The sequence below is a fragment of the Hypanus sabinus genome, chromosome 12 (genome assembly GCF_030144855.1).
Source record: "Hypanus sabinus isolate sHypSab1 chromosome 12, sHypSab1.hap1, whole genome shotgun sequence".
Lineage (NCBI taxonomy): Eukaryota > Metazoa > Chordata > Chondrichthyes > Myliobatiformes > Dasyatidae > Hypanus > Hypanus sabinus.
In genome coordinates, this window is record NC_082717.1 from 1,943,554 (window position 1) to 1,966,348 (window position 22,795).

At 46.1% G+C, this 22,795-nt stretch overlaps 1 protein-coding gene across 1 annotated transcript in view; it reads left to right on the forward strand.

Moving 5' to 3' along the window:
- LOC132403305 (adenylate cyclase type 8-like) overlaps positions 1-22,795 on the forward strand; it is a 191,743-nt gene that overhangs the window by 22,404 nt on the left and 146,544 nt on the right. Inside the window, exons 4-7 of the mRNA XM_059986758.1 lie at positions 3,128-3,239; positions 8,027-8,154; positions 12,327-12,485; positions 12,703-13,018. Coding sequence (XP_059842741.1) covers positions 3,128-3,239; positions 8,027-8,154; positions 12,327-12,485; positions 12,703-13,018 — 715 coding nt within the window. The remainder of the gene's footprint in view (positions 1-3,127; positions 3,240-8,026; positions 8,155-12,326; positions 12,486-12,702; positions 13,019-22,795) is intronic.

Sequence of the window (22,795 nt, forward strand, 5' to 3'; positions counted from 1 at the left end):
GGTCGGCAACCCGCGGCTCTTTCATCTCTGTGCTGCGCTCCCCATGGTTTGTTAGTTTTTGAAATGTAATTCAAAATTTGAAGATTATGGTGATCTTGTACAATCTAAATAAAACGTTGTGGAGACCCCATTTCCTGGCACATCCGAACCGGCTCACAATTAGCCACCGTTCCGGCTAAGGGAGATAGCCTACGGGGGTTTGTGAGTACGTGTCTTTTGGAGCATCCGTGCCCACGGGGATGGGTTGAGGGAGGCTTTAAAGCAAGGCTGTTTAGTTCGAATAAAGTTACCTTTGACTGCAGTGTCGTTATTTTAGCGCTGCGTGTAGCACACCGCTACAACGTGTTTTTTTATCGCTATTAATATACATCACAACTGCCAATGCCTGACACCCGCCAGTGCGCGCTTTCTTTTAATTCTTCGATCCAAGGTAGGCTAACTATGGAGTAACCTTCAACCCAACGTTTTTTTTTCGGAGTTCAAAATGTTTTTGTTGCATGCAGAAATGTAATTTCGTTTTCTCTGCAGGAGTTCATCAATTTCATAAATGCAACACATTATAGTTTGTTTATACATAGCATAAAGGCAAAAAATCCATTGTATGCAGTGTTATTTCATTTTAAATGTCAAACGGGTTTTGTGGCTCCCAGTGTTTTCTTTTCTGTGGGAAATGAGTCCATATTGGCTCTTTCAGTGGTAAAGGTTGCCGACCCCTGCTTTAACATCTCCATTGCAAAAGGATGCCCCTCTGTAATGAGGCTGTGTCCTCTGGTCTTAGACTCTCTCACCATAGGAAACATCCTCAGAATGCTAGAGGAACTCAGCAGTCCAGGCAGCATTTATGGAAAAGAGTACAGTTTCAGGCCAATACAGTTAATCAGGACTTGAAAAACAGATGAGGAGTGGGGGGAAGGAAGTAGGGGGAGGGGAGGAAGAACTACAAGGTGGTAGGTGAAACTGGGGATGAAGGGGTAAAGTAAGAAGCTGAGAAGTTGATTGGTGAGAGATACAGGGCTGGAAAAGGGGGAAAGGACAGAAGACCATGGAAGAAAGAAAAGGGGGAGGAGCACCACAGGGAGATGATGGGCAGGTAAAGAGAAAAGGTGAGAGAGGGAAATTGGAATAGAGAATGGTGAAGAGGGGCATTACCAGAAGTTTGAGAAATCAGTGTTCATGCTATCAGGTTGACGGCTACCCAGATGGAATACAAGGTGTTGCTCCTCTAACCCGAGTGTGGCCTCATTGCGACAGTAGAGCAAGCAGTAAATTGTGTATTGAGGACAGGCTACTAACGTGTATTTGTGTTTGGGACAGGCTACTGACATGTATTTGTGTTGAGGACAAGTTGCTAACTTATGCATTTGTATGGAGAAAGCTTAATGGTCTGAGGGTGGATAAATCTCCTGGACCTGATGGAACGCACCCTCAGGTTCTGAAGGAAGTAGCTGTAGAGATTGTGGAGGCATTAATGGTGATCTTTCAAGAATCGATAGATTCTGGCATCGTACTGGATGACTGGTAAATTGCAAATGTTACTCCACTACTTAAGAAGGGTGGGAGGCAGCAGAAAGCAACTATAGACCTGTTCGCCTGACATTAGTGATTGGGAAGTTGTTGGAATCAATTGTTAGGGATGAGATTACAGTGTACCTGGAGGCACATGACAAGATGGAGGCAAAAGCCAACATGGTTTCCTGAAAGGAAAATCCTGCCTGACTAACCTTCTGGACTTCTTTGAGGAAATGGCAAGCAGGGTAGACAAAGGAGATGCAGCAGATGTGGTGTGCTTGGATTTTCAGAAAACCTTTGACAAGGTGTTGCACATGAGGCTGCTTAGCAAGATAAGAGCCCAAGGAATTACAGGAAGGTTACTGGCATGAGTGGAGCATCGGTTGATCGGCAGAAAATAGAGAGTGGGAATAAAGGGATCCCATTCTGGCTGGCTGCCGGTTACCAGTGGAGTTCCACAGGGGTCGGTGTTGGGACCGCAGCTTTTTATGATGTATGTCAATAATTTGGACCATGGGATTAATGGATTTGTGGCTAAGTTTGCTGATGATACAAAGATATGTGGAGGAGCCGGTAGTTGAGGAAACAGAGCCTGCAGAGAGACTTAGATAGTTTAGGGGAATGGGCAAAGAAGTGGTAAATGAAATACAATTTTGGAAAGTGTGTGGTCATGCACTTTGGTGGAAGAAATAAACAGGCAGATTATTATTTAGATGGGGAGAGAATTGAAAATATGGAGATAAAAAGGGACTTGGGAGTCCTTGTGCAGGATACCCTAAAGATTAACCTCCAGGTTGAGTCGGTTGTGAGTGAATGCAATGCTGGCATTCATTTCTAGAGGTATAGAATGTAAGAGCAGGGATGTGATGTTGAGGCTCTATAAGGCATTCGTAAGACCCCACTTGGAGTATTGTGTGCAGTTTTGGGTTCCTTTTTTCAGAAAGAATATACTGACATTAGAGAGGGTTCAGCGAAGATTCACGAGAATGATTCCAGGAATGAAAGGGTTACTGTATGAGGAACGTCTGGCAGCTCTTGGACTGCATTCCCTGGAGTTCAGGAGAACAGAGGGTGGGGGAGGAAGGAATCTGATAGAAACATTCTGAATGTTAAAAGGACTGAACAGATTAGACATGGCAAAGTTATTTCCCATGGTAGGGGAGTCTAGGACAAAAGGGCATGAATTCAGGATTGTAGGACATCCATTCAGAACTGAGGTGCGGAGGGTGGTAAATCTGTGGAATTTGCTGCCATGAGTGGCTGTGGAAGCCAAGTCATTGGGTGTATTTAAGGCAGAGATAGATAGGTTCTTGATTAGCCAGGCATCAAAGGGTATGGGGAGAAGACAGGAGTGGGGATGACTGGAAGAATTGGATCAGCCCATGTTTGAATGGCGAAGCAGACTCAATGGGTTGAATGTCCTATTTCTGCTCCTCTATCTTATGGTCTTATGCAATCTGCTAACTTGTGTATTTGTGTTTGGGGTCGGCTGCTAAGTTGGGTCTGGGTTCATGAAATTTGCATGAGGATCTTTTCAATCCAGTATTCCAGGCTGTGTCTAATTGGCAGTGCAGAATAGCAAAATCTTCTTTGTAACCAGCAACCTGTTTCTTTCCAGTATAATATTTGCAGATATCAAGGGTTTCACCAACTTATCGATTGTTCTGCCACCACATGAACTTGTCCTCTTGTTGGATGAACTCTTTGGGCAGTTTGATGACCTTGCTGAGGTGAGTTCATTTAGTTAGAGATACAGAGTGAAGCAGGCCCTTCTGGTAAAACAAGCCACGCCACCCAACAACCCACCTATTTAACCCTAGCCTAATTGTAGGATGATTTACAATGACCAATTAACCTGCTCACTGGTATGTCATTGTACTGTGGGGAAAAATCGGAGCACCCGGAGGAAACCCAAATGGTTCACGGGAAGAACATACAAACTCAAGAGATGAACTCCAAACTCCAAAAGGCAACGAGCTGTAACTATATTGCAGTAACTGCAATGGTACCATGGCACCTATGTTTGGTTCAGTTGGTTCACCAGGTTGGGGCTTTCAGATTGGGATATTGACCTCTTGCTTTCCTCTACTCAGTATGCTCACACAAACTCAAAGGGGGAAGAGCAGAATTGTTCCTCTCTCAGCACCAGGAACAGGTCTGACAACAGGAACTGAAATCTGCTAGGAATACCGAGGGCACTAGCTAACTCTTAGGGAGAGAGAAGCTGAATTAAATTTGAGTCAATATTCTTGTTTGATTTGGAACAAGAAGGCAGCGGAAGAGCACCTAAGGATTTCCAGCAGGAAGACATTTTGAGTTCTCGGGAGAAGAGAGAGGTCAGACTGCACAGGCATGTGATGTCTGCCAGTTGAGCGCGAAAAGGAGGCAGCCATATCCGGCGGGCAGTGGAGTGAGAGGCAGCAGAGTGAAAGGGCTTTGGCTCAACAGGCTTCGGCGGTAATGGGATGAGGTGAGGCAGTTGTTGATTGCAAAAGGAGGTAGTATGTGTGTGAGGCCAGTTTTCTGTGGTCGGTGTCAGATGTGGGAGGCCCTGGAGTCTCCCAGTGTCCTGGACGGCCACATCTGCACCTGGTGCATCGAGATGCAACTCCTAAGGGACCGTGTTAGGGAACTGGAGATGCATCTTGATGACCTTCATCTGGACAGGGAGAGTGAGGAGGAGATAGACAGGGGTTACAGACAGGTGGTCACTCCGGGGCCACGGGGGACAGAGAAATGGATCACAGTCAGGAGAGGGAAGGGAAGAATCAGGTACTAGAGAGTACCGCTGTGGCTGTACCCCTTGACAATTAAGTACTCCTGTTTGAGTACTATTGAGGAGGACAGCCTACCTGGGGGAAGCGACAGTGGCCGTGCCTCTGGCACAGAGTCTGGCCCTGTGGCTCAGAAGGGTAGGGAAAGGAAGAGGAAGGCAGGAGTGATAGCAAATGCTATAGTCAGGGGTTCTGATAGGTGATTCTGTGGTTGCAGGAAAGAAACTCAGATGGTAGTTTGCCTCCCAGGTGCCAGGGTCCGGGATGTTTCTGTTCGCATCCAAGATATCCTACGGTGGGAGGGAGAACAGCCAGAGGTCGTGGTACATATTGGTACCAATGACATAGGTAGAAAAAGGGAAGAGGTCCTGAAAGAAGACTACAGAGAGTTAGGAAGGAAGTTGAAAAGCAGGACCTCAAAGGTAGTAATCTGGGGATTACTGCCTGAGCCATGTGACAGTGAGAGTAGGAATAGAATGAGATGGAGGATAAATGCATGGCTGAGGGATTGGAGCAGGGGGCAGGGATTCAGATTTCTGGATCATTGGGACCTCTTTTGGGGCGGGTGTGACCTGTACAAAAAGGACGGATTGCACTTGAATCCCAGGGGACCAATATCCTGGCGGGCAGGTTTGATAGAGCTGTTGGGGAGGGTTTGAACTATTTTGGCATGAGGGTGGGAATCAGAATGTGAGTGCAGGGATTAAGGTAGAAGGACAAGGGCATGATGCTAAGAGTTCTGAGTTGATGAGGAAGGACAGGCGGGAAAGAACATAATTGTAGCCAGTTAAAGGGGTTGAAATGTGTCTATTTCAATGCTAGGAGTATTATGAACTAGGAGGATGAACTTAGAGCATGGATTAGTACGTGGAAGTACAATGTTGTGGCCGTTACTGAAACTTGGTTGGAGGAAGGGCAGGATTGGATGATGCAGGTCCCGGGGTTCCGGTGTTTTAAAAGGAATAGGATGGGAGGTAGAAAAGGGGGGGGGCTGGTCAGGGATAGTATCATGGTTATAGAAAGGGAGGACGCTGCAGAAGGAGTGTCCATGGAGTCAGTCTGGGTGGAAGGGAAGTCAGAAATAGGACAAGATCAATCACAGTGCTTGGAGTAGTCTAAAGGCTCCCAAATAGCCCTTGGGACACCGAGGAGCAGATAAGCAGGCAGATTTTAGAATGGTGCAGGAAATACAGAGTAGTAGTTATGGGTAATTTCAACTTCCAGTGGAACCTTGGCTGTTTGGATAAAAAATTGGCTTAAAGGAAGAAAGCAGAGAGTAGTAGTGGAAGGAAAGTATTCTGCCTGGAGGTCAGTGACTAGTGGAGTGCTGCAGGGATCTGTCCTGGGACCCCTGCTATTTGTGATTTTTATAAATGACCTGGATGTAGAGGTGGAAGGATGGGTGAGTAAGTTTGCGGATGACATGAAGATTGGAGGAGTTGTGGATGGAGCTGCAGGTGGTCGAAGGTTACAAGAGGATATAGACAGGCTGCAGAGTTGGGCAGAAAAATGGCAGATGGAGTTTAATCCGGATAAGTGTGAGGTGATACATTTTGGAAGGACAAACCAGAAGACTGAGTACAGGATTAATGGTCAGTTACTTAAGAGTGTGGATGAACAAAGGGACCTTGGGGTTCAAATCCATACATCCCTCAAGGTCGCTGCACAGGTTGATAGGGTAGTTAAGAAGGCCTATGAGATGCTAGGCTTCATTAACAGGGGGATTGAGTTCAAGAGTAGAGAGGTCATGTTGCAAATCTACAAATCTCTGGTGAGACCGCAGTTAGAGTATTGTGTTCAATTCTGGTCACCTCATTTTCGGAAGGATGTGGAAGCTATGGAGTGGGTGCAGAGGAAATTTACCAGGATGTTGCCTGGTTTGGAGAACAAGTGATATGAAGCAAGGTAGTGGAGCTAGAACTTTTCTCTTTGGAGCGTAGAAGAATGAGAGGGGACTTGATAGAGGTCTACAAGATTATGAGAGACATAGATAGGGTAGATAGCCAGTACCTGTTTCCCAGGGCACCAATAGCAAACACCAGAGGGCATATGTACAAAATTAAGGGAGGGAAGTTCAGGGGAGACATCAGGGTAAGTTTTTTACACAGAGGGTTGTGAGTGCCTGGAATGACTTGCCAGGGATGGTGGTGGAGGCTAAAACATTAGGGATATTTAAGAGCCTCTTGGACAGGCACATGGATGAAAGAAAAATGGAGGCTTTATGAGGTAGTGTGGGTTTAGTACTTATTTTTAAGAACTATATGGGTCAGCACAACATGGAGGGCTGAAGGGCCTGTACTGTGCTGTAGTGTTCTATAGTTCTATGGTTCAACACACACCAAATGATGGAATAACCCAGCAGGTCAATTTGTCTGTGTTGCTCTAGATTTCCTGCATTTGCAGTATCTCTTATCCTTATAAAATTTACATAGCAATTAATGTTTGGGTCAGTGAGTTTTCATCAGAACTGATATTAAAGATTCCAACTGTCTTCTGAGAAGAAGAGGAAGAGAGTATTCTGTGACATGAAAAGAATGAGGACTGTGTTCTATGGTATAATCATCAACGTACAAATTTTGGAGACGTTACGCAAGTCTTTAAGGCCATAAGACATAGGAGCAGAATTAGGCCATTCAGCCCATCAAGTCTGCTCCATCATTCCATCATAGCTGATTTATTATCTCTCTGAATTTCATTCTCATGGCTTCACTCAGTAACCTTTGACAATCTTACTAATCAAAAACCAATATACTCCTGTTTTAAATATACTTAATGTCTTGCCCTCAGCTGTCTCTGGCAATGAATTCCTCAGATTCACCACCCCCTGGCTGAAGAAATCCTCATCTGTGATAAATGGATCTCCCTCTATTCTGATGCTGTGCCCTCTGGTCCTAGACTTCCCCACTATAGGAAATATCCTCTCCACATCCACTCTATCTGTGCCCTCTGGTCCTAGACTTCCCCACTATAGGAAATATCCTCTCCACATCCACTCTATCTGTGTCCTCTAGTCCTAGACTCCCCCACTATAGGAAATATCCTCTCTACTTCCACTCTATCTGTGGCCTCTGGTCCTAGACTTCCCCACTATAGGAAATATCCTCTCCACATCCACTCTATCTGTGCCCTCTGGTCCTAGACTTCCCCACTATAGGAAATATCCTCTCCACATCCACTCTATCTGTGCCCTCTGGTCCTAGACTTCCCCACTATAGGAAATATCCTCTCCACATCCACTCTATCTGTGCCCTCTGGTCCTAGACTTCCCCACTATAGGAAACATCCTGTCCACATCCACTCTATCTAGACCAAAAAGACACACCAATTAAATATACAAGGGTTAGATTGATCTTGGAGTAGGTTAAAAGGTTGTCATAACTTCATGGCTAAAGTGTCTGTACTTAATTACTAACTGAAGCCCATCACCCCTACCAGAAAGCAACTCATCAGAGTCCTCTGTTATGGGCACCTTTCATGTTGTCCCCAGATGTAGCCCATTTTCAACAATCCGTCCTCTCCCAGGGATAAGGTCCCTGGAGTTTCTGTTGGTGATTTTGTAGCACTGCTAAAGCCATGGCCAATACTCATCCTTTTGCAGCTAGGCCTGGGACTGTCCATGACAGAGTTTGAAGACCCTGTACAGTGCTGTAATGTTCTATTTTCTCTGATGGTGTAATGTTAACAGTACCGCAGGGTGAGACAATGCACTTTATAAAGTTTTATCATCATTTTATGCTTTACAGAAGCACGGCTGTCTGCGAATTAAGATTCTTGGGGATTGCTACTATGCGGTGGCTGGATTGCCTGAACCACGCGCTGACCATGCTCACTGCTGTGTGGAACTGGGTCTGGGTATGATCCAAGCAATTCGGTAAGGTAACGCATTCAGGGCCTTCTCTGTGCTATTCATTGCCTCAGATGCCTGTGGAGGCCAAGTCATTGGGTATACTTAAAGTGGAGGTTAATGGGTTCTTGATTAGCCAACAATAGTTTACAGACCCAGGAGAGAGAATAACATTAATCCCAATTGGTTAACAAATGAATACAATTCTTGTTATCAGTAATTCTAACTCAAACAAAGCTGCGAGATAAACACCCTCTCACCAGTTAGCATAACAAAGAAGCATTCCTACTTTTAACAACACAAAGAAGCCATTTTCAAACAGGCGGAAATCTGCAGATGGTGGAAATTCAAACAACACACACAAAATGCTGGTGGAACACAGCAGGCCAGGCAGCACCTATAGGGAGAAGCGATGTCGACGTTTCGGGCCGAGACGTCGACAGCGCTTCTCCCAATAGATGCTGCATGGCCAGCTGTGTTCCACCAGCATTTTGTGTGTGAAGCCATTTTCAAGTCAAGTCAAGTCAACTTTTATTGTCATTTCGACCATAACTGCTGGTACAATGCATAGTAAAAACGAGACAACATTTTTCAGGATCATGGTGTTACATGACACAGTACAAAAAACTAGACTGAACTGTGTAATAAAAAAACGCAGAGAAGGCTACACTAGACTACAGACCTACACTGGACTGCATAAAGTGCACAAAAACAGTGCAGGCATTACAATAAATAATAAACAGGACAATAGGGCAAGGTGTCAGTCCAGGCTCTGGGTATTGAGGAGTCTGATAGCTTGGGGGAAGAAACTGTTACATAGTCTGGTCATGAGAGCACGAATGCTTTTTTGATTAACATATGCAGTAACATAAAGAGAGAAAAAATCCCACTACAAAGGAGAAACCCTCTTACACACAGAACATATAAAACTGTACAGAAGAAATGCACAGCGATCCTTTTTCCTCCCATAATCCAAAGACACACTGGTTGGTAGGTTAGTTGGTCATTGTAAATTGTCCCGTGATTAGGCTAGGATCGACAAGGTACCCCATGCAAGGCTTATTGAGAAAATATGGAGGCAGGAGATCCAAGGAGAAATTGCTTTGTGGATCCAGAACTGGCTTGCCCACAGAAGGTAAAGAGTGGTTGTAGATGGGTCACATTCTGCATGGAGGTCAGTGACCAGTGGTGTGCCTCAGGGATCTGTTCTGGGACCCCTACTCTTTGTGATTTTTATAAGTGACCTGGATGAGGAAGTGGAGGAATGGGTTAGTAAATATACTGATGACAAGGTTGTTGAGGTGTTGTGGATAGCGTGGAGGGCTGTCAGAGATTACAGCGGGACGTTGATAGGATGCAAAACTGTGCTGAGAAGTAGCAGATGGAGTTTAACCCTGATAAGTGTGAGGTGGTTCATTTTGGCAGAATATACAAACCCCATTTCCAGGAAAGTTGGGATATTTTCCAAAATGCAATAAAAACAAAAATCTGTGATGTTAATTCATGTGAACCTTTATTTAACTGACAAAAGTACAAAGAAAAGATTTTCAATAGTTTTACTGACCAACTTAATTGTATTTTGTAAATATACACAAATTTTAAATTTGATGGCTGCAACACACTCAACAAAAGTTGGGACAGAGGCACGTTTATCATTATGTTACATCACCTTTCCTTTTAATAACACTTTTTAATCATTTTGGAACTGAGGATACTAATTGTAGTGGAATTGCAATTGGAAATTTTGTCCATTCTTGCTTGATATAAGACTTCAGCTGCTCAACAGTCCGTGGTCTCCGTTGTCAGATTCTCCTCTTCATGATGTGCCATACATTTTCAATAGGAGATAGATCTGGACTGGCAGCAGGCCAGTCAAGCACATGCACTCTGTGTCTACAAAGCCACGCTGTTGTAGCCCGTGCAGAATGTGGTCTGGCATTGTCCTGCTGAAATAAGCATGGACGTCCCGGGAAGAGACGTTGCCTTGATGGCAACATATGTCTCTCTAAAATCCTAATATACGCCTCAGAGTCAATGGTACCTTCACATACATGCAACTCTCCCATGCCGTGGGCGCTGATGCACCCCCATACCATCACAGATGCTGGCTTTTGCACCTTTCGCTGATAACAATCAGGATGGTAGTTTTCATCTTTGGCACGGAGAACTCGACGCCCGTTTTTTCCGAAAACTAGCTGAAATGTGGACTCATCTGACCACAGCACACGGTTCCACAGTCTTTCGGTCCATCTGAGATGAGCTCGGGCCCAGAGAACTCGCTGGCATTTCTGCATAGAGTTTATATATGGCTTCCTCCTTGCGTAATAGTTTCATGTTGCATTTCTGGATGTAGCAACAGACTGTGTTAAGTGACAATGGTTTTCCGAAGTACTCCCAAGCCCAGGTGGCTACAATTGTCACAGTAGCATGACGATTTCTTAGGCAGTGCCGCATGAGGGCTCGGAGATCACGCGCATTCAACAGTGGTTTCCGACCTTGCCCTTTATGCACTGAGATGTCTCTGAATTCTCTGAATCTTTTCACAATATTATGTACTGTAGATGTTGAAAGACCTAAATTCTCTGCAATCTTGTGTTGGGAAATGTTCCTTTTGAACTAACAATTCTCTCATGAATTTTGGCACAAAGGGGTGAGCCACGACCCATCCTTGCTTGCAAAGACTGAGCCTTTGATGGACGCTACTTTTATACCCAGTCATGATACCTCACCTGCTACCAATTAGCCTGCTTAATGTGGTGTCTTCCAAACTGGTGTTACTTGAATATTCTGTGCACTTTTCAATCTTATTTTAACTCTGTCCCAACTTTTGTTGAGTGTGTTGCAGCCATCAAATTCTAAATTTGTGTATATTTACAAAATACAATTAAGTTGGTCAGTAAAACTATTGAAAATCTTTTCTTTGTACTTTTGTCAGTTAAATAAAGGTTCACGTGAATTAACATATCATAGATTTTTGTTTTTATTGCATTTTGGAAAATATCCCAACTTTTCTGGAAATGGGGTTTGTAGTATTAATGGCAAGACTCTTGGCAGTGTGGCGGATCAGAGGGATCTTGGGGTCCGAGTACATAGGACGCTCAAGGTTGCTGCGCAGATTGACTCTTATTTTAAGAAATCACATGGTGCACTGGCTTCATCAATCATGGGATTGAGTTTAGGAGCCGAGAGGTAATGTTGCAGTTATATAGGACCCTGGTCAGACCCCACTTGGAGTACTGTGCTCAGTTCTGGTCGCCTCACTACAGAAAGGATGTGGAAATCATAGAAAGGGTGCAGAGGAGATTTACAAGGATGTTGCCTGTATTGGGGAGCATGCCTTATGAGAATAGATTGAATGAACTCAGCGGAGGATGAGAGGTGACCTGATAGAGGTGTATAAGGTGATGAGAGGCGTTAATCGTGTGGATAGCCAGAGGCTTTTACCCAGGGCTGAAATTTTAAAGTGCTTGGAAATAGGTACAGAGGAGATGTCAGGGATAAGTTTTTTTTACGCAGAGAGTGGTGAGTGCATGGAATGGGCTGCCAGCGACATTGGTGGAGGTGGATACGATAGGGTCTTTTAAGAAACTCCTGCACAGGTACATGGAGCTCAGAAAAATAGAGGGCTATGGGTAACCCTAGGAAATCTCTCGGGTAAGGACGTGTTTGGCACAGCTTTGTGGGCTAAAGGGTTTTCATTGTGCTGTCGGTTTTCTCTGTTTCTATGATTAAATCGAGAGATTACTGGATGGCTTGGCTCGAAGAACTGGAAGGGCCTATTCTGTGCTGTATCTCAATCTTAGGAAGATGGAGCACCCATGGGAAACAAGGAGGCTGAACAGACTCCTTAACGAGGATGCTGTGATTGAACCTTGAACTCCAGCACTCTGAGCTGGAATGGCGTCACACTAACTGCTACGTTATCATGCTGTCCTTAGAAAGTGAGTCAATAGGTTGTGGAATCAATTCAGAGTTGAAGTGAGTGAAGTTATCCACACTGATTCAGGAGTGAAGGTTCAATCCTCCAAGGAGGATCATACCAGAAATGAATCTGACACCTGTGTTTCTCTCTTCTGATGAACTCTGGTGAAGGGTCTCAGCCCAAAATGTAGCTGTTAATTTCATTCATAGTTGTTGTCTGACCTGTTGAGTTCTTCCAGCATTTTCTGAGTGCTACTCTGCATTTCTGTGTTGTCTAGGAAGATCCGCTTGAGTTTTCACTCAGACATGGACATGCGGATCGGAATCCACTCGGGGTTTGTCCTGTGTGGGGTGCTGGGTCTGCGCAAGTGGCAGTTTGATGTCTGGTCACTAGATGTACACATTGCCGATGAGATGGAGAACTCTGGTCAGCCTGGGTAAGTCTGGCAAGACAGCAAGGTTAAAGTAGAGACCATGAACAAAACAACCCTTTTTATGAGGTGCAGGAGGTACCAAAAGAAATAGTATTTATTTTTGTAATTTTTCATCTATTTTATGTCTTGTACTGTACTGCTGCCACAAAACAACAATTTTCGTGCCTGATGTCAGTGATAATAAAACCGATTCTAAGGATTGTCATCTATTGTGTCTCAGGCGAGTCCACATATCCGAAGCTACGTTACAGTGTTTAGAAGGCGATTATCAAACGGAAGAGGGATTTGGCCATCAAAGGAGCAGCCTACTGGCACAGTATAATATCCGGACTTACTTCATCAAGCAGCCGTCACACTTAGCCATATCAAAACGAAGACAGTCCAGCATCAGTCGTCCGATCATGATGCAGGAGCGGAAGAGGGAGAACACCCACTGCAGCGTGCTGCAGATAGACAACAACCTGCTGCATTTGATGGAGTCTGAGACCCCCTGGAGGCTTGACCATCCCTTTAACAGGATCACCAGCTTGAATAAAGTCGGTAACTTGGCCTTTTCCCTTTTCTCCTTGGAGCGACGGAGGATGAGTGGTGACCTGATAGAGGTGTATAAGATAATGAGAGGCATTGATCATGTGGATAGTCAGAGGCTTTTTCTCCAGGGCTGAAATGGCTAGCATGAGAGGGCACAGATTTTAGGTGCTTGGAAGTAGGTACAGAGGAGATGTCAGGGGTAAGTTTTTTTTTAAAATGCAGAGTGGTGAGTGCGTGGAATGGGCTGCTGGTGACGGTGGTGGAGGCGGATACAATAGGGTCTTTTAAGATGCTCATGGATGGGTAAATGGGGCTTAGAAGAAGAGGGCTATGGGTAACCCTAGGTAATTTCTTAAGTACGTACATGTTCAGCACAGCATTGTGGGCCAAAAGGCTTGTATTATGCTGTAGGTTTTCTATGTTTCTAAATACAATTGTGTCAGTGTGAATTAATCAGTCTGATGGTCTGATGGAAGAAGCTGTCCTGGAGCCTTTTGGTCTTGGCTGTTATGCTGCAGTTCCATTTCTTGGATGGTTGCAACTAGAACAGTTTGTGATTGGGGTGACTCAGGTCCCCAGCGATCTTTCAGGTCCTTTTTACACATCTGTCTTTGTAAATGTCCTGTAAAGTGGGAAGTTCACATCTACAGATGTGCCAGAATGTCCACACCACTCTCTGCAGAGGACTGCTATGGAGGGAAGTATAGTTGGATGCCCTGAATTGTGCCCCTGCTGAAAGTCCGACTAATCAAGAAACTATCAACCTCTGCTTTAAATCCTCTGGCTTAAGAAATTTCCTCCTCTCTGTTCCAAATGGTTGTCCCTCTATTCTGACACTGACTTCTGGTCCTAGGCTCCCACTGTAAGAAACATTTTCTCCATGTCCACTCTATCTAATCCTTTCAACACACAATAGGTTTCAATGAGAACCTCCTCATTCTTCTAAATTCCAGTGAGTACAGGCCCAATGCTGCCAAATGCTCCTCATGTATTAACCTTTTCATTTCGGGAATAATTCTCATGTACCTCATTTGTACCCTCTCCACTGACCCTTCCTACAGTACATCCTTCCTCAGTACAGATGTTAAGGGATTAGCTTTTTTGTCACACGTACATAAATATATCAGTTATATATAAATGTATCAGTTACGTTCACAAACAACACACCCAAGGATGTGCTGGAGGCAACTACAAGTGAGTACCGCCCACCCATCCTGAGCAGTGCCATCAATTTTTCACAAAAAATACAAACTTTTATTTAAATATAAATCAATCAAATCAAGTTTAATTATCATTTAACCATACATATATTCAGCCAAATGAAACAGCGCTCCAGGGCTAATTTCCGAAACAGACACAGCACATTCAAAAATAGTGAGCCAAAAAACATAGTCATGCAAAAAATAAACACATATGTAACCCAAGACCTTGAGCACCATGTCCTACAAATTGCTGATACAGTTACTGGCAGTGCAGACGCATACAATCCAATAGACAATAGGTGCAGAAGTAGACCATTCGGCCTTTCGAGCCTGCACCACTGTTCTAAGATCATGGCTGATCATCTACTATCAATACCCGGTTCCTGCCTTGTCCCCATATCCCTTGATTCCCCTATCCATAAGATACCTATCTAGCTCCTTGAAAGCATCCAGAGAATTGGCCTCCACTGCCTTCTGAGGCAGTGCATTCCAGACCCCCACAACTCTCTGGGAGAAGTTTTTCCTTAACTCTGTCCTAAATGACCTACCCCTTATTCTTAAACCATGCCCTCTGGTACTGGACTCTCCCAGCATCTGGAACATATTTCCTGCCTCTATCTTGTCCAATCCCTTAATAATCTTATATGTTGCAATCAGATCCCCTCTCAATCTCCTTAATTCCAGCGTGTACAAGCTCAGTCTCTCTAACCTCTCTGCGTAAGACAGTCCTGACATCCCAGGAATTAACCTTGTGAATCTACGCTGCACTTCCTCTATAGTCAGGATGTCCTTCCTTAACCCTGGAGACCAAAACTGTACACAATACTCCAGGTGTGGTCTCACCAGGGCACTGTACAAATGCAAGAGGATTTCCTTGCTCTTGTACTCAATTCCCTTTGTAATAAAGGCCAACATTCCATTAGCCTTCTTCACTGCCTGCTGCACTTGCTCATTCACCTTCAGTGACTGATGAACAAGGACTCCTAGATCTCTTTGTATTTCTCCCTTACCTAACTCTACACCGTTCAGATAATAATCTGCCTTCCTGTTCTTACTCCCAAAGTGGATAACCTCACACTTATTCACATTAAACGTCATCTGCCAAATGTCTGCCCACTCACCCAGCCTATCCAAGTCACCCTGAATTCTCCTAACATCCTCATCACATGTCACGCTGCCACCCAGCTTAGTATCATCAGCAAACTTGCTGATGTTATTCTCAATGCCTTCATCTAAATCGTTGATGTAAATCGTAAACAGCTGTGGTCCCAATACCGAGCCCTGTGGCACCCCACTAGTCACCACCTGCCATTCTGAGAAACACCCATTCACCGTTACCCTTTGCTTTCTATCTGCCAACCAGTTTTTTATCCATGTCAATATCTTTCCCCCAATGCCATGAGCTCTGATTTTACCCACCAATCTCCTATGTGGGACCTTATGAAATGCCTTCTGAAAATTGAGGTACACTACATCCACTGGATCTCCCTTGTCTAACTTCCTGGTTACATCCTCGAAAAACTCCAATAGATTAGTCAAGCATGATTTGCCCTTGGTAAATCGATGCTGGCTCGGCCCAATCCTATCACTGCCATCTAGATATGCCACTATTTCATCTTTAATAATGGACTCTAGCATCTTCCCCACAACTGATGTTAGGCTGACAGGATGATAGTTCTCTATTTTCTCCCTCCCTCCTTTCTTAAAAAGTGGGAAAATGATTACCAATGCATCTGCAATTTCCAGGGCCACCTCCTTTAGTACCCTAGGATGCAGACCATTTGGACCTGGGGATTTGTTAGCCTTCAGTCCCATCAGTATACTCATTACCGTTTCCTTTCTAATGTCAATCTGTTTCATTTCCTCTGTTACCCTATGTCCTTGGCCCATCCATACATCTGGGAGATTGCTTGTGTCTTCCCTAGTGAAGACAGATCTAAAGTACTTATTAAATTCTTCAGCCATTTCTCTGTTTCCCATAACAATTTCACCCAATTCATTCTTCAAGGGCTCAACATTGTTCTTAACTTTCTTCTTTCTCTTCACATACCTAAAAAAACTTTTGCTATCCTCCTTTATATTCCTGGCTAGCTTACGTTCGTACCTCATTTTTTCTTCCCGTATTGCCTTTTTAGTTAAGTTCTGTTGTTCCTTAAAAATTTCCCAATCATCTGTCTTCCCACTCACCTTAGCTCTGTCATACTTCTTTTTTTTAAATGCTATACAATCTCTGACTTCCTTTGTCAACCACTGTGGCCCCTTTCCCCCCTTTGAATCCTTCCTTCTCCGGGGGATGAACTGATTTTGCATCTTGTGCATTATTCCCAAGAATACCTGCCATTGCTGTTCCACTGTCTTTTCTGCTAGGATATCCGTCCAGTTAACTTTGGCCAGCTCCTCCCTCATGGCTCCATAGTCTCCTTTGTTCAACTGCAACACTGACACCTCTTATCTGTCCTTATCCTTCTCAAATTGCAGATAAAAACATCATATTATGGTCACTACCTCCTAATGGCTCCTTTACTTCAAGATCGCTTATCAAATCCTGTTCATTACACAAGACTAAATCCAGAATAGCCTTGTCCCTGGTCGGCTCTCGTACAAGCTGTTCCAAGATTGCATCCCGTAGGCACTCTACAAACTCCCTATCCTGGGGTCCAGCACCAACCTGATACTCCCAGTTCACCTGCATGTTGAAATCCCCCATAATTACTGCAACATTACCTTTGCCACATGCCAATGTTAACTCCCTATTCAACTTTCACCCAATATCCATGCTACTGTTTGGAGGCCTGTAGACAACACCCATTAGGGTCTTTTTGCCCTTACTGTTCCTCAGTTCTATCCACACAGACTCTACTTCTCCTGATCCTATGTCCCCCCTTGCAAAGGACTGAATCCCATTCCTCACCAACAAGGCCACCCCACCCCCTCTGTCCACATTTCTGTCCCTACGATAGCACGTATACCCTTGTACATTCATTTGCCAGGTCTGATCTCCCTGCAGCCATGTCTCCGTTATCCCAACAACATCATAGTTACCCATTCGCACCTGAGCTTCAAGCTCATCCGCCTTATTTTTGACACTTTGTGTATTCAGATATAGAATTTTTAACCCATTTCTCCTCTCTCTGTTTAAATCACTGCCTATTGTGCTTAACCCAGCTCCCCGCACTCCCATCGGGCTATAAGCCCCTTGAATTTTGTTGGCCTTCTTAAATTTACTTATTCTTTCTGCACATTTAACTCCATGTTCCATCAGACCATCCCTCTGTACATGTGTTCTCCTTATCACTTGTTCTGCCTCACCTTTCTCTACTACACACTTAATATTCCGGAACCGTGTAGTCCCAACCTATCCTTTATTCTTCATCTCGCTATCCTCTTTCACATTCTAGATCCCTGCCCCCTGCAAATTTAGTTTAAACCCCTCCGAGCAGCACTAGCAAACTTTCCTGCAAGAATGTTAGTACCACTCCAGTTCAGGTGTAAACCGTCTCGTCGGAACAGATCCCACCTTCCCTGGAACAAAGCCCAATTATCTATAAACCTGAAGCCCTCCCTCCTGCACCATCCTCTCAGCCACGTATTAATCTGTATAATCCTTCTGTTCCTTGCCTCACTCGCACGTGGCACAGGTAGCAATCCTGAGATTGTTACCCTGGAGGTCCTGCCCTTCAGCTTCGCACCTAACTCCCTGAACTCACTACGCAGGACCCCCTCACTCATCCTACCCACGTCATTGGTCCCTACATGGACCACAACATCTGGGTTCTTGCCCTCCCTCTCAAGAATAGCCTGCACCCGATCTGAGATGTCTCGGACCCCGGCACCAGGGAAGCAACATACCATCCGAGACTCCCGATCTTCCCCACAAAATCTCCTATCTTCCCCCCTGACTATAGAATCCCCTATCACTACCGCTCTCTTCTCTTCCCACCTCCCCTTCCTAGTCGAGGGTCCAACCTCAGTGCCAGAGACAGGACCAGTGCAACTTGTTCCTGGTAGATCATCCCCACCAACAGTATCCAAAACGGTATACTTATTGTTGATGGGAACGGCCACAGGGGTGCTCTGCTCTCTCTGTCTGCTCTCTTGACTGTCACCCATTTGCCTACCTCCTGTCTTTTCAGTGTGACTACCTCCCGATAACTCTTATCTATCTCTGCCTCTGCCTCCCGAATGATCCGTAGTTCATCCAGCTCCCGCTCCAACTCCCTAACTCGGGCTGATAGAAGCTGCAGCTGGAGGCACCTTTTACAGGTGTGGTCATCAGGAACAACTGTGTTGACCCTGACTTCCCACATACTGCATACGGAGCACACCACTGCTCTGACTGTCTCCCCCATCACCTGATCCCAGATTAGTCAGAATAAATGAAAAAAGCACCTACCGACCTTACCTTGTTACCTCAGCAAGCACGTACTCAGGCTCACTGATTTCCTCTCACCGAAAGCCCCTTGCGCCGAAGCCCGCCAAGTCAAAGCCCAGCACTCTGCTCCTGCTGACCCAAAGCCCAGAACTCTGCTCCTGCTGAGTCAAAGCCCAGAACTCTGCTCCTGCTGAGTCAAAGCCCAGAACTCTGCTCCTGCTGAGTCAAAGCCCAGAACTCTGCTCCTGCTGAGTCAAAGCCCAGCACTCTGCTCCTGCTGAGTCAAAGCCCAGAACTCTGCTCCTGCTGACCCAAAGCCCAGCTCTCTGCTCCTGCTGAGTCAAAGCCCAGCTCTCTGCTCCTGCTGACCCAAAGCCCAGAACTCTGCTCCTGCTGACCCAAAGCCCAGCACTCTGCTCCTGCTGAGTCAAAGCCCAGAACTCTGCTCCTGCTGACCCAAAGCCCAGCACTCTGCTCCTGCTGACCCAAAGCCCAGCTCTCTGCTCCTGCTGACCCAAAGCCCAGCTCTCTGCTCCTGCTGACCCAAAGCCCAGCACTCTGCTCCTGCTGACCCAAAGCCCAGAACTCTGCTCCTGCTGAGTCAAAGCCCAGAACTCTGCTCCTGCTGAGTCAAAGCCCAGAACTCTGCTCCTGCTGAGTCAAAGCCCAGAACTCTGCTCCTGCTGAGTCAAAGCCCAGAACTCTGCTCCTGCTGAGTCAAAGCCCAGAACTCTGCTCCTGCTGAGTCAAAGCCCAGAACTCTGCTCCTGCTGAGTCAAAGCCCAGAACTCTGCTCCTGCTGACCCAAAGCCCAGCACTCTGCTCCTGCTGAGTCAAAGCCCAGAACTCTGCTCCTGCTGAGTCAAAGCCCAGAACTCTGCTCCTGCTGAGTCAAAGCCCAGAACTCTGCTCCTGCTGACCCAAAGCCCAGCACTCTGCTCCTGCTGAGTCAAAGCCCAGAACTCTGCTCCTGCTGAGTCAAAGCCCAGAACTCTGCTCCTGCTGAGTCAAAGCCCAGAACTCTGCTCCTGCTGAGTCAAAGCCCAGAACTCTGCTCCTGCTGACCCAAAGCCCAGCACTCTGCTCCTGCTGACCCAAAGCCCAGCTCTCTGCTCCTGCTGACCCAAAGCCCAGCTCTCTGCTCCTGCTGACCCAAAGCCCAGCACTCTGCTCCTGCTGACCCAAAGCCCAGCACTCTGCTCCTGCTGAGTCAAAGCCCAGAACTCTGCTCCTGCGCACTCCGCTGCCCGCACCGACGCTGCCCGCTCCTAAAAGTGGGCCTCTTTTTAAACTCTGTGCTCGCCGCTGACATCACCCGCGGCTGTGCAGTTTTACCTTCCTCCTCAGGTACTGTCCAGGTAGTACACTTTACCAGGACAGTCCAGCCTTTCATCCCAATGATTGACCACTGGAGGGCAGTACCGACAGGGGAGGCCAGCCCCAACTGAGTATGGATGCCCCATTGCACCCCCACCATCTCCTCTCCCCTGCTGCAGCAGGTCAGCCCATGGCTTGAGGCTTAGTCCTTGCTACAACCAAGGCCACACGGCTTCCCCACCACCTGTGCCGGCAGCAAACGAGGAAAACAGGCCTGTGGCAAGTTACATTATCAATATCCAACAGGGTCTTGCAATCGCAAGGGAGATGCTCACTACAATCACTCTTGCCACCTTCGTGCACCACCTCCAATGTCTTTGAGTGGCAGGCAGCTCTTTCAAACCCAATTTGGCCTCACTGACAAACCAGTAAACATACAAATCAATTGTTTGGCCAGGCCCAAGAGCAAGCCACTGGGATGTCATCTGAACAACCCTCCCCTCCCTTACTGGGTGCCCAGAAACCAGGAGCTAGGGGATAAAAAGCAGCCAGATATTGAGGAGCAGCCCCCTCAGATACTCAAACAGGGGCTGCAGCCTTGCACACTCCATGCAGGCACTGTACACCAATTACACCCGTCCACAGAAAAGGCAGGTGGAGGGGGTATCAGTTAACCTGCTCAAGAATCTATTACATGGTACTGCCCTGTGCAATACCCTCCACCCTAGGTCCCCACTGTACGTGTGAAAGACCCCTTCATAGAGAGACTTCCACTGGGGCCTCCCTCACTGAGAGGGGTGACTGTCAAGGCATGTTCAGATGGTGGGCGTGGACAATGAAGTGAAAAGTGTGCAAGCGCAGCCCATACAGGAACCGTCTGAGCGCATCACAGAACGGTATGGTGAGCATCTCCGTGAGGCACTCGTGTTGCACGAGACTGGCTTCTGAAGGAGATTTCAGGTTTTGGGTTAAGCAAGCAGCTCCTGCACAGTACACTCCTGAGCCATCCCTGCGCCCACCATGGTGAGGTGGGAAATGACAACCCTTGACTCCCTGCAGTGTGTCCTTCACACGCTCCTGCACTGTCCTGGTAAAACACACACAAAATGCTGCGGGAATTCAGCAGCATCTGTGGAAGTGAATAAGCAGTCAACATTTCAGACAATGCCCTTCATTAAAGCTCGAAGTAAATTTATTATCAAAGTACATAAGTATGTTACCATATAAAACACTAACGTCTTTTTTCTTGTGGGCACACTCAGTGAATCCAGGAACTATATAGAATCAATGAAACTGTGCCCAACAGGATCGACAGACTCTCAATGTGCACAAGATGACAAACGGTGCAGATATAAAACAGAAAAAAAAACTAAATTTCAAGAACATGAGAGCAAAAGTCCTTGAAAGTCAGGCTATTGGTTGTGGGAACAGTTCAGTGATGGGGCAAGTGAAGTTATCCTCACTTGTTCAAAAGCTTGATGGCTGAGGGGTAAAATCTCTGAATCCGGTTGTGAGAGTCCTAGGGCTCCCATACCACCTTCCCGATCATAGCAGCGGGAAGAGAGTAGGGTCTGGATGGTGGGGGTCACTAACAGTGGATGCAGCAGCATTCTGTAGACGTGCTGAATGCTGGGGAGGGCATTTCCTGTGATGGACTGGGCCGTATCCACTACTTTTTGTGGGATCACCAACATGAGAAAATCAGCAGATGCTGGAAATCCAAAGCAACACACACAAAATGCTGAACGATCTCAGCAGGCCAGTCAGCATCTCTATGGAAAAGACTAAACAGTTGACATTTCAGCTGAGACCCTTCTTCAAGTCTGGGAGAAGGGTCTGGACCTGAAATGTGAACTGTTCACTGTTTTCCATAGATGTTGCCTGTCCTGCTGAGTTCCTCTAGCATTTTGTCTGTGTTACCTTTTGATCAAGGGCATTGGTGTTTCCATACCAGGCTGTGATGCACCAGTCAATATACACTCCACCACACATTATAGAAGTTTGTCAAAGTATTACATGCCTTGCCAAGGAAGGAAGTAGAAGTGCTGTTGTGCTTTCTTCATAATTGCACTTGAATGCTGGGCCCAGGACAGGTCCTCTGAAATGATAACTCTGAACAAGTTAAAGTTGCTGATACTCTCCACCGTTGAACCACCAGTGAGGGGTGGCTGCTGGACCTCTACTTTCCTCCTCCTGAAGTCAATGATCAGCTCTTTGGTCCTGCTGACATTTTAACCAAGACTGGACAGGAAGGGGGAAGATGCCAGAATAAAGAGGGAGGAGGAGGAGGACACGCTTGGAGGTGATAGATGAAGCCAAGTGGGTGGGGGAGAGTGGAATGATGTGAGAAGGAATCTGATAGGAGAGGAGGGTGGACCATGGGATCTAGGGAATGAGGAGGGGTGCCAGTGGGAGGTGAGAGGTAAGAGGTCAGAGTGGGGAGTAGAAGAGAGAAGGGGGCGAGGAAAAAATGAATAGAAGTTGAAAAAAATCAAAGTTCATGCCATCAGGTTGGAGGCTACCTAAATGGAATATGAAGTGTTGCTCCGCCAACCTGAGAGAGGCCATTGACCAACATGTCTAAGAACTGCTGTTCTAACCATTCTGTTATCCCTCAGTACCTCTCCTTGCTGCTCCTGTGCTCCTTTGGAACCTGCTCCACCACTGTGTGTATGACAGAGGATCCCTCAGCCTAAGAACAGGCCAATCAGCCCATCTAGTCTGTGCTGAACTGTAATTCTGTCTAGTCTCATCAGTCCACACCCAGATCATAGCCCTCTGTATTCCTCACGTCCGTGTACCTGTCCAAGCTTCTCTTAAATGTTGAAATTGAACCAACATCCAACACTTTTGCTGACAGCTCGTTCCACATTCTCACCACTGAGTGAAGA